At 41.0% G+C, this 12,878-nt stretch overlaps 1 protein-coding gene across 1 annotated transcript in view; it reads right to left on the minus strand.

Annotated features, from left to right (window-relative positions):
• Positions 1-10,546: 10,546 nt before the first annotated feature.
• Rad50 (RAD50 double strand break repair protein) overlaps positions 10,547-12,878 on the minus strand; it is a 94,732-nt gene continuing 92,400 nt past the window's right edge. The window contains exon 25 of the mRNA XM_026400168.2: positions 10,547-12,257. Within this exon, the coding sequence (XP_026255953.1) occupies positions 12,071-12,257 (187 nt within the window). The 3' untranslated portion in view covers positions 10,547-12,070. The remainder of the gene's footprint in view (positions 12,258-12,878) is intronic.

The raw sequence follows: 12,878 nt of genomic DNA on the forward strand, positions 1-12,878 counted from the left end.
GGGGTCGGCAGCCGATTTACCTGGTTCTTGTTCTGGGTGCTGGGAGTGGGACAGTCTTCCCCTGGGATCAGATCGCCCTGCACAATCGGGAAAGCTGGGAGTGTCTTTATCAATTTTCCTGCTCTTTGGGGGTCTCCATTGTAAAGAGAAAGATTCGCAGTTGGGAGAAAGGCTGGGCGAATTGTTTTAGTAAGTAAAACTACTGGTTAGACTTTTAGGACAGTTACACTTGCTAGTAATTTATACATTGAAATAATTCCTAAAGGTTGATCATGAAAACCGCCAAGGTTGGTTAACAGTTCTCCACGGGTCTCTTGCATTTCTTCTGCTTGTTTAGTGGAGTGAGGCACTGACTGCCTTACTTGGACTTTTTTTTTTTCTCTCTCTCTCTCTCTCTCTCTATCTCTTCCTTTTGCCGTCCTGAGTACTGGGAATTGAATCCCGGGCCTCCATGCTAGGCAAGTGCTTTCCCACTGAGCTACATCCCCAGCCCTTTTGCTTCCTCCAGAGCAAAAGGCAGGCACACCTTCTGCTCATTATAGAAAGTTTAGGTTTCCTAAGCTAGGACTTCCTCTCCTGTCATGCAACCCACTGGGTGCACAGGTGCCCTCTGGTCCTCTCTGCACCACCCTGTGAGCATTGGGATTCTGGGAACAAAAATGTTGATATTCTACTGCTTCTGTGCGTAATAAATGTCTTTGTCTCTGAGCCAAGAACCCTGTGTCTACTGCCAGCATCTATGAAACTGTGACATGTTGACTTGAAAGCTTGTAAATAGGGAAAAATCTCAGATCCTTCCGTTTTTGACAAGTTGTTTTGGTTTTTACCTCCCTCCTGTCTCTAAGTTAAACATGTTGCTATTCCCTGATGTTCAGGTGTAGGCATTGTTGTCTAGGATAGATGTTTCTTCTTCCCTCCTTCCATGATTTCTTTCCCTTTTGCTACCAAGGTAGGATCATAATTTGGGTCAGTCAAAAACCTTGTTTCTGTTTAAACAATTATTCTAATATATTCACAGCACACAGGTGGTTAATGATGATCATTTTTATTTTTCCTAAAACCATTTCCCCACTGGAGTTGTCTTGTTTTCCCATTTGTTTAGTTTTCTATGTTCTCAGTGACTTAACCCTAAATTCTTGGTCACTTATATAAATTCCCTCTCAAGAGATTTGATTAAATCAGTTGTTCTTAAGAGTTTTATCTTCCAGAGACAATTTTGTTTCAACCCCACCACCACCCCTACTAGGGATTGAACCCAGAGTTTCCCACATGTTAAGCAAGCGATCTGAGCTATACCCCGCCCCAGTATCTTTTTTTTTTTTCATTTTTAGTGAGACCCTGTCCTATTAAGTTGCCCCTTATCATTTGATCCTCCTGCTTTAGCCTTGGTAGAAGCTGGAATTACAGGTGTGCGCCACAGCACCCAACTCATTCTGAATCTAAATCTTTTCTCACCCTTTCTCTGGAAATGTATAGGAATGTTCTTGGTCCTTGGGTTCCAAATGTCACAGTGATGTACTTTGGAATGGTTCTGTCTTCATCTTGTGTGCCAGACACATGGAGGGTCTTTTCAAACAGAAAGCGTGTCATTAAGTTTAGGGAACTTTTCTTTCTTACAAAACAAAACAAAAGCTTGGCTATTTTATGTTAGTTCTTATTTGTGGTATTCCATTCACATGATACAAAAAAATCAAAACAATGTATATTTGAATGGAGCATCTCTACTCCCCACTGCAAATGAATTTTACTGTGCTTTTGTGTAACTTATTGGGGCTTCTGGAAATATAAGCAACTTATTTTGTCTGCATATGTGAGGTGACACTTTGCACCTTGCTTTTTCTTACTTGTCTTCGTAAGAAATTATTTTTGTATCCACAGTGATAGAACTTGGGACAGTTTATGACTTTTTCTTCTCTCTTATTAGAATCACCAGTTTAAAATATTGTTATTATAATTCTAGTTTACATATTTTCTAGTTTTTATATTCTATAGTCTAGTTTTTTTCTGTTCTCTATTTTCCATTTAAAATTTCCTCTCCTCTTCTATATTTTCATGGCTTTATCTTTCGTCCCAGGAGTATTTTATTCTTATCGGAACATGTGTATGTCCTCATAGCACCACATTCTTGTTTAATTCTTAGCAATATAAGAATTTTACTGGTAGTGTTTTTTTATTTAGTCTTTATTTTCTCCAAATTCTCCCTCCTGCCCCATGCTGGGCAAGCAAGTGCTCTGCCACAGAGCCAAGTCACTAGCCCCTTTCTGCCTTTTTTTTTTCTCTCTTTCATGTATGGACTTTCCTTGGGTGTCAGGTGACCCTGCATTGTCTGTCCATATGAGGGTGTGGATGTGGTTGGGTGTTCACTCTAGGGCCACAGGGGACCTGCCCTACCAGTATCTTAAGTCCTTTTTTCCTGCAGAGAAAGTAGCTTCCCCAGCAAAGATTCTCCCTGACTCTGCCTGCTGCCAGCACTCTAGAAGCCACAGGTAGACAGAGGGCACAGCTGGGCTGAGGGTCTCCACGTCTGTTAACTTGGTGCCCCAGTCTGAGCAGAGTCAGGCTGCCCGCAGGTGTGCATCGTGTTTCTGGGTCCAGGTACCAGGAAGGGCTTCTGTCTGCTGGAGGGGGCTCAGCTGACTTTGAGGAGTAGGAATGATCTGACTGCTGCTTAGAGTTTCAGCTCCCTTTCCGTAGTCGCAGCCCTCCCCTTTCAGAGAGGTACTTGGTCTTCTGCCCGTTCCTGAGCACTGGGGATTTTGCACAGCAGAGTAGGTCTCAGGTTCCCTGTGACTGGTTCACAGTTCTGTTGTCCCGGGTCAGTAAGTGCCTGCCCATTGGCCCTCTGCTCTCCACCTTATAAATTGCTAGTGTGGTTGTTCCCTCTCCCAGTCTGGTGTTACTAAAAACTGAAAAATTCAGTATTGTCATTTTCCTGGGTTATCCAGGCAGTAGTGTGTATTCATTCCATTGTTTCCACTTGGAATTTATGTTTTTAAGGTAGAAAGTTTTAAAAAGAGACAAGCAGTAAGAAGCCAACACGAATCTTGCACCCTTTTAACTTGGACTCTGTAGTTATTACCAGTCCTTCTGCTGCACACATTTGTATTTTGTTGCAAAACTGGAATGATTTATTGAATAACTTTTTTGTCTCTTTTCTCTAATGTCAGTATTCTGCATTTAAAAAAAGATTTTTGCAAAATATGTTCTTGTGTAAAATGCAGAGACACAAGTGAATAAAAAGCCCCCATAATCCCAGCACCCAAAGATAATCATCACTGTAATATTTTAGTAGCGGTCACTCTAGTATTCTAGTAGATAGATGTGTGAAGAGAAAATGGAAACCTTTGCCTTTGTGAATATCTAGTTAGGGTGGAGCACACCTGTAATCCCAGCAACTCTGGAGGCTGAGGCAAGAGGATAGTAAATTCAAGACCAGTCTGGGCAATTTAGCAAGATCTTGTGTACCCCCTTTTGGGTGAAGATAGGGGATGCAGCTCAGTGGAACAATTCAGTCTGGTATGGAAGACATATTTGAAACAAATAATTACAAGAAATTCTTACAACAATTACAAGTTCATTTATTTTTTAAGTAAATGTTTATTGTATACTTCCTGTATGCTGGGCATCCAATAAAACAGCATAGTTCTTGCCCTCTTGGAGATGTATTGTAGTGGGTGGAGACAGAATAACTGTATGGCATGGCAGATGGTGCGAAGTGCAATGGTGGAAGTTGAGAAATCCAAGACAAGACACCAGAAGATTTAATGTCTGGTGAGCGCTTTCTGCTTCCAGAATGGTGTCTTCTTGCTTCTTTGGCCCATGGCAGAAGGGCAGTGGGAAGATGGGACAGGTAGGCTACAGAAAGTGTGCCTTTGTGTAGGGATGGTGAGGAAAAGTCTCACTGGGAAGCTGCTGATTGAGTAGAGGGACCTTAAGGATGAGAGGAAGCAACTATGTAGATATTTGGGGGAAGAAGTTTCCATGTAGAATGTATGGGCAAGGACAGAGGTCCTGTGTTAATCCTTTTTTGCTGCTACAACACACTATCTGAGATTAGTGATTTATAAAAAGACATAAACTTAATTCTCACAGTTCTGGAAGTTGAGAAGTCCAAGGCAAGATACCAGAAGATCTAGTGTCTGGTGAGCAGTTTCTGCTTCCAAGATGGTGTCTTCTTGCTTCTTTTGCCCATGGCAGAAGGGTAAAGGGGTGAATTCTCTCCTTCAAGCCCATTTATAAGGGCACTAATCCCATCTGCACAGTAGAATCCTTATGGCCTGATCACCTCCCAAGGGCTCCACCTCTTAACACCATCACCCTGGGGGGGTAACATTTCCACAGAGGAGTTCTGGAGGGATACCTACATTCAGACTATAGCAGGCCTGAGCAGGAGGATGTATACCATGTTGAGGATTTAGCAAGGAAGTTGGTGTAGGCAGAGGGAGTGAGTGGGGTGGTCAACGTGCCCAGAACAGTCTTTTAAGCCACTGTTTGAACTGGGGCTTCTGTGACCAGTGATATGGGGATTCACAGGAGGTTTTGAGTAGTGTAGTAGCATGATTCAATTTACTTTTTTTTTTCTTTTATAATAAAGACCCTTGGGGCTGGAGTTATGGCTCAGTGGCAGAGTGCTTGCCTACCATGTTCAAGGCCCTGGGTTCAATCCTCAGCACCACATAAAATAAATACATAAATAAAATAAAGGTATTATGTCCAACTACAACTAAAAAATAAATGTTAAAAAAATAAAAAAGACCCGCATTCTGAATTAACTTTAGGTTTATAGAAAAGTTGCAAAAAATATTAGGGTTTCCACATTTCCCCTTCCCCAGCTTCTCCTAATGGTGACACCTTCCAAATGCAGAAAGTGCTCACCAGACACTGAATCTTAGTGCAATAATCAAAAACAAAAAACACTCATTTACTGAACAAACTACACTCTTTATTTGAATCTCACCAGTGTTTCCACTAATGTCCTTTATTGGTTTCAAGATCCAATCCAGAAGGAGCTGGGAATGTAGCTCAGTGGTAGAGTGCTTGCTTGGCATGCATGGGGCCCTAGTCCAATCCCCGGCCCCGCCAAAAAATCCAACCCAGATCTCACAATGTTGTTAATTCTCCCTGGTCTCCTGAAATCTGGAATGGTCCCTCAGTGTTGTCATTCATAATTCTTGTATTTTCTAATAATATTGACCAGTTATGCTCTTCAGTTTGGATGTGTCTTATGAGAAAATTACGGCATTTTTTTTGTAATTGGATTGAGGTTACACATTTTTGGCAAGAATATCACAGAAATGGAGTTGTGTCCTTCTCAGTGCATCATGTCATAGGAGTCATGTCTTTCTTCATTGGGTATTGACTTTGACTTGGTTAAGATGGCTTCTGCCAGGTTTTTCCACTATAAAGTTAACACCTTTCTCTTGTTCTAGTTAATAAATATATTGAGGGAGATAGTTTGAGACTATATAAAATCATTTCTCCTTAAATGTTAGCACCAATCAATGACTCTTTTACTGTGGTTATTTGCCTGATGGTGGTTTTTCAATTTCCTTCTCCCCACTTTGGTTAAGTACTTGTTATATCAGTATGTGCTCACAGGTTTTTGTCTCTCTATGGGTTATACTGTCATACTGTCTTTGTTTCTCAAAAAGACATTACTTCAGGTGAGGTCCTGTGTTCTCTGAACAAACCCTTTTCTTCGGAAAACACACACACACACACACACACACACACACAATGGTACCACAAGGTATTCCAGGCTCTTTTTGTATTTTTCCACGCTACAGCCCTAGAATCAACCATTTCTCCAAGGAGCCTCATTTCCTTATATAAAAGTTAAATCAAGATCATAATTAGGGCAGTAGGTGTGCTCATTATTACTGAGGCACCCTCAGTGGACAGAAGTAGAATATGTGCACAGACCAGCTTGTGCTGGTGTGTACTTAGTTCTGTCTCCTTTAAAGCTTTAAGTTGTGGTAGAACATCCATAGAACTTACCATCTAAACCATTTTCAAGTGTATAGTTCAGGATTTTTAAGTACACTCACAGTGTTGTGTAACCAGTCTCCCAGAACTTTCCATCTTACAAAACAGAAACTGTGCCCATTAAACAAACCCCCATCCTCCCCTCTCTCAGCCCCTGGTGAACACCCCTTTTATTTTGATCTCTATGAATTTACCTACTCTAGGTACCTCATATATGTGAAATAAAATGGCATTTTTCCTTGGCTGACTGGCTTATTTCACTTAGCATAATGTCCTCAAAGTTCATCAACATTGCAGCATGTTAGAATTTCCTTCCTTTTTAAGGCCAATATTCCATTACATGAATACCCAATATTCATCTGTCCATGAATATGTGAGCTGTTTCTATGCTGCTATCAACAAAGGTGTGCATATATCTTTTGAGACCCCCTACTTTTGATTCTTTGGGCTATATACTCAGGAGTGGAATTGATGGCTCCTATGGTGATTTTAACTTTTTATTCTAAAGGATTGATGGTATTCTTTAAATATGATAGAAACCATCAGTTTATCCATGAAGCCTGGGTTTTCTTTGATTATTTAAATTAGTTGATTACTAACTGAATATATGTTATACATGTATTCAGAACACTGGATTCTTATTATCTACAGAATACATATGTATTGTTTTAGCACATACAGATCCTGACTTAGGATGGTTTGACTTATGATTGTCTGATTTTATAGTGTGAAAGCAGTATGCATTTGATAGAAACCACACTTCACATTTTGAATTTTAAACTGAACTTTTCTGGGGCTAGCAATATGCTGTATGGTACTCTGTCACAGTGCTAGGCAGTGGCAATCAGCCCAATCAGCCTAGTGATCTCAAGGGGAAAAAACTAATACTATGCAACTACACTGGGTTGCTAAGCTAGGACGTTGGTAGGTTAGGGGTGATAAATGCATTTTTTTTGGTACTGATAATTGAACCCAGGGGTGCTTAACCATTGAGCCACATCTCCAGTCCCTTTTTTATATTTTATTTAGAGATAGGGTCTCGCTGAGTTGCTAAATGCCTTGACAAGTTGCTGAGGCTGGCTTTGAACTTGCAATCCTCCTGCCTCAGCCTCCTGAGCCACTGGGATTTTAGGTGTGTGCCGCGGTGCCTAGAAGATAAGTGCATTTTTGACTTACATTTTCAGCGTATGATAGATTTAGAGGGATGTAACTCCATTGTACATGAAGAAGCATCTGTACATAATAGTTTCAGAATTGCTCCCTCATGGCCCTGTGAGAAACACATTTACTTGATTTACCATCTTAAAAGATCACTGGCTGCTGTGTTAAGCACAGACAGTGCAGAGAAGAAATAAGTAAGGGCAGTTAGATGGTTACTCAGACCACTTAGGTTAGAGATGATATTGGTTTGGACCGGGGCGGTGGTGGCGAGGCACACTCTGATTCTGGATGCATTTTCAAAGTTGAATCCATAGTATTAAACTGATGCACTGGATGTGAAATGTGAGATAAACAGAAGAATCAAGGATGTTAACGGAGAGATTTTTGCTTGAGCAACTGTTTGAATGGAATTGCTATTAACTGAAAGCCTGTAGGGGGTGTGGGTTCTGGGGCAAGAATGGTTTGGATCATTTTAAGTTTCAGATGTCTGTTAAATATTTAAGTGCATCTAGATGTCGAGTTGTCCACAGGCAGCTGGATAGGAGTTGGGTGTTTTAGGATTGGAGACAAACATTTATGAGTCATCAGCATACAGGTGGTTGCTACAAGGGCTGTTATGCCTTGCTCCAATCCTAGGACTACCACTGTGTTCCGCCCCTGGCCAGTTGCTACTGTTGTCTGAAAATTTCTTCATCTGTGGAAAGTAGCTTTGCTGCTACCTAATATGTGCTAGAATAGTCCATTATAAATATGGGATATTTATATTGTAACTGGGAAGTTGCAATATAAATATCCCATATTCTTGCCCCACAGGCAGAATAATGCCATGTCACATGTTTTTGCCAAATTCTCCAGAGTTCCCCTGTAGGATTAAACTCCTGTTGTTTGCTTGGTAGCAGGCGTGTCAATAGCTGCCTTCTCTTCTCTATATAATTTTCCCAATCTCTTGCTAATTACTTTCACTTGAAAGCCTTGTTTCAGGTTCTGCTTCTGGGAGAAAATTGTTTGAAAGTTATGAGAATAGAAGATATCACAAAATAAGTGGGTGTAGAGAAAAAAGGTGCAGATTCAGTCTCAGCACTGAAGTGATGCAGCAGCAAGAGATCAGGGAAACTGCAAAGAAAGCGGCATGTGCAGGGAAGGGGAGAGGGGGACCTACCCAGGGCTGGAGTGGTCAGGAAGGCCCAGGATAGAAGAGCAGGGTGATAATGATGGACAATAGCATTTAAATTGTGTAAGTGAAGGCATGAAGGAAATGAATTGTCAATAGGTGGTAGAATTCAACCTTGGTGGGATCAAAGAATTGCTGGGTTGACAACTCCAGAAATGACTTGTAGACACAGAGGGGTTATTGGAGAGTGAGGAGTTTAAACCCCAATGTGAAATTCTTCACTCTCCAATAGAGGGTTGCAGTTCTTGTTATTAAAAGAATCAGGCTCCAAAGTAAGACCATGGGGGAATCTTCTCAAGGGAGAGGAAAGAACAGGAGCTCTCGAGTCATTATTGCTATGTGAAATCATTATTTGGATATTGAAATCATCAGTGATTATGAAAGTAGTTTGAAAAGAGTGACACTGAAAAGGCAGCTAAAATCTTTACGGTTATGGGTGACTAGCCCAGGTGCTAGGATACTGCAACAAGAACGAATAAACTGATGATGTGAAGTTTTTCTTGAACACACTAAAATAGTGCTTACTATGTGTCAAGCAGGTCTAAGCAGTTTATAAATACTAAGTCATTTAATCTTTATAACAACCCTACAAGACAAGGTACCATTTACCCACTTTATAGGTATGGAAGAAGAGGCAAAAAGAGAATAACTAATTTGCTCAAAGTCCCTCAGTTGATTAGTGGTGGTGTTGGAATTTAAAGTCCAGGCAATCTAGATGGTTAACTTCCAAACTGCAATGCCCATTCATTTGGGGGTGGAGGCATTTAATGGAGCATGGTTTCCAAGCAGCAACGAAAAGAAGGTACCTCTCATTTCCAAGCCCACTGAAAGGAGTGTTATAGGGTGAAAGGGCCACTCAAAAGGTCTGTGAGGGTGTGGCCTAGATTTTAGATGGAAAGTCTTTAATTTGTAAATCATAATTCTGGTTTCACTATGTTTAACTTGTATTGCATTTTGTTCATTCTTTATTGCAAAGATCAGAGCTTTCAGAACACACTGATAGGAGGTAATTGGTTTTATTAAATGACAAATATTTCATCATTTGTTATTGTTTTTGACTTGAAAGTAATATTCAGAAAATATTTACAGAATTACAAATATGCTAAACCTGGGAGACGAATTTTATCAAATGTTAGGCATGTGTAAGAATTATTCCCCTTTGGGTTTATTATCCTTGGTATTTTGTAATTGGATTTATCATTTTCTCAAGATTTATTATTATTTATTACTGTGTTTTGGGATAAACACACCTTGGTTACTATAGATATTTGCTTTAATATATGAATGGAGTTGATTTGCTTTTATTGCATTCAGGAGTCACTGGGCCTGTGCTCACTGTGACAGTGATCTGCTCTTCTTTTTAGTGATTCTTTTGTCAGGATTATGTGAGTTTGGTTAAGAGGCTATTTTTAGTTTGTCAAAACTAAGTAGGATGGGGGCTGGGGTTGTGGCTCAGTGGTAGAGTGCTTGCCTTTCGTGCATGAGCCACTGTGTTCAATACCCGGCACCACAATAAAATGAAAACAAACAAAAATAAAGGTGTTGTGTCATTAAAAAAAAAAAAAAAAAACTAAGTAGGATGACTGAACCTTATCACAAGATGGGCCTTGGAATAGGCAGGAGCTGGATGGTTGGAGTAGTATACCCTGTTACCTGGCTCTCCCCAGCTTGGGTGAGACTCTGGACCTTATTTTCTCAATTAGGCTTCTTATATGAACCTCAGAACATGATTTAAGCAATTCCTTTCTCAATTCTTTCAAGGATAACTAGTATCATTTTAGATGCAGTGAAACTGATTTCTATATTAACTTCCTAGTGCTGAGTAGTAAATTACCCAAAATATACCATCTTGAAACAGCACAGATTTATTCTTTTAACAGTTCTGAAGGCTAGAACTCAAAATCAGTTTCAATAAACTAAAGTCAAGGGCTGACTCCTCCTGTGGGCTCTGAGGGGAGAATGCTTTTTTTTTTTTTAATTGTTGGTCGTTCAAAACATTACATAGTTCTTAATACATCATATTTCACAATTTGATTCAAGTGGGTTATGAACTCCCAATTATACCCCATATACAGATTGCTGAATCACATCAGTTACCCTTCCATTGATTGACAAATTGCCTTTCTAGTGTCTGATGTATTCTGCTGTCTTTCCTATTCTCTACTATCCCCCCTCCCCTCCCCTCCCCTCCCCTTTTCTCTCTCTACCCCTTCTACTGTAAATCATTTCTTCGATTTGTATTATCTTGTCTTACCCCTCCTTTCCTCTTATATGTCCTTATGTATAACCCTGAGGATCGCCATCCATTTCCATGCGATTTCCCTTCTCACTCCCTTTCCCTCCCACCTCTCATCCCTATTTAATGTACATCTTCTGGGAGAATGCTTCTTTACTTTTTCCATCTTCTAGTGGTTGCCTCTATCTCTTGGATTACAGCCCTTCCTCCATCTTCAAAGTGCATCTCTCTGGTCTGTTTCCACCAACACATCACCTCCTGTAATTTGACTCCCCTCTGGCGCCCTCTTATTAGGTTACTTACGATTACATTTAGCAGCACCCCAGGGATAATATATTTCCGAGATCCTTAGCTTCCATCACTTCAGCAAAGTCACCTTTGCCATATAAGGTAATATTCAAAGGTTCAGGGAATGAGGACCTGGATGTCTTTGGGGGCCACTATTTAGCTTGAGCACAGATAATATAGGACCTTAGGGCTCAATCCGCTTCTGGACCCTGGGTGAGAAAGGCGGTCTACACAATATGCTTACCAGATCTGCAAAGCTTGACTGAATCAAGGTCTAACACAGTTCTGAATGACTCTGACAAAACTCCACAAAGTGGAATTCTAAAGTGTGACTTGGAAGCATTAGAATAATTGCAAATGGCTTCAAGATGTTAGCTGACAATTCCATGGAAAAGTGTATTGGGCTTTATCAGAATTGTCATTGAGAGTGGAAATGAGAGGCTTGTTCTTCCAGGTCTGGTTGGAGGCAGGACCTGAGTATGAGTGAGCCTGGCTTGCCTTCCACACTGGGACCTGCCCTTGAAGAGTAGCTGGGATTGACGGTAAGGCTGAGCTGATACACAGGAGATGCAGAGGAGAATGACTGCCTTCTGCATGGTGGACAGATCAGGCTTCAAGTGGGCAATTTCCTCTCTAGAGAGCCCTGAGTCTTGATGACTATCTGGCAGGTGTGTGGAGAGAGAAGATGATGGGTACTCAATGAAATAACTACTTAAGGTTTCTGTCAAAACTTAAGACCCCATTCAACTACTTCAGATTTAGGAGAAACCAAGGCCCAGGCAGAGAGGTCACCTGCACAGATTTATAGTTAAGGGAGCCCATCCTTCTTAACAGCAAGGGGGAGGGGGACATTATTTATCCTATGGAGGGAAGCAGAGTGACTGAGTCCAACTGTAAAGCTGCTGAGCCCTGTAGGCTGTTAGAGGCTGCTGCAGGGGGACACAGTTTAGGAAATCAGTCCAAATTTCATGTGAAACAACTTTATGATCTCAGAACTTCTTAAACATTCAACATTCTAGACACAAGTTTTTTTTTTTAAAGAATGTTTCTTCATCTGGTTCAGTTGATATCAGAAGTGAGCAGCTGGTGGGGATTGTAGCTCAGTTGGTAGAGTACTTGGCTAGTATTGCAAGGCCCTGGGTTCAATCCTCTGTGCGCGTGCGCGCACACACACACACACACACACACACACACAACCCAAAATCAAAAAAAAAAAAAAAAACAAGCAGCTAATGAACATAAGATCCCAGGGAACTAACATTGCATTTCACGATCTCTGAGCACTGATCAATGTTCTTCTTAATCCTGTAGAATTTCTCCACATATTCAGAACGTCCTAAGAGCTCCACAAAATCTTCATCATGAGTGATTATCAGAAGCTGGAAGTTGCGCTGCTGGGAGCGGCTCTTTATTATCCTGAAACAATATATTTAGAATATTTTATGATTTAAGAGCAAAAATTTGGAAAAGTCACTACAAACCTTGTCAGACACATGAACTGCTGCTACATGTGGCAACTAAGTTTTTCCTGTGCTGTGTATGTAAGGGCCTCTGGCTACTCTGCAGGAAGTTGAGGTGGTGGTGGTGGTCAGGGGCCTTCAGCCCGTAAGGCAGGAGTCCCATCTCCTGTCCAGGCAGTGGGGATGCATGGCTGATTCCACCTTAGGGACCCGTAAGAACCAGGCCAAGAATTTGGACTTGCTCTTCTAGATCGCAAAGTTGTTCCTACTAAAGAAGATGGAGGCGTTTGAGGAATGCCTCAACTCCTCAACTTCTTCCCCTACATTTTCCTGACTCTAATGCTAGCTGTCTCTTTTAAAAAAAGATGACAGACAGGGGAATAACACTGCTTTCTTCAGAGCTGAGTCTACTTAGAATTCTGTCACCACTAGTCACTAGATGCATCTGTTCTATGACACACAGGAGACCTGAGTGGGTGCACTGGGAACACTTTTTTGCTCATCTATATGATGAGGTAACCAGCTTTGGGACTGAGACCTGAAAGACTAACCAGTTATTTATCTCTTGCCTGAAGCT

The sequence above is a fragment of the Urocitellus parryii genome, chromosome 1 (assembly GCF_045843805.1).
Source record: "Urocitellus parryii isolate mUroPar1 chromosome 1, mUroPar1.hap1, whole genome shotgun sequence".
In the NCBI taxonomy this organism is placed as follows: Eukaryota; Metazoa; Chordata; class Mammalia; order Rodentia; family Sciuridae; genus Urocitellus; species Urocitellus parryii.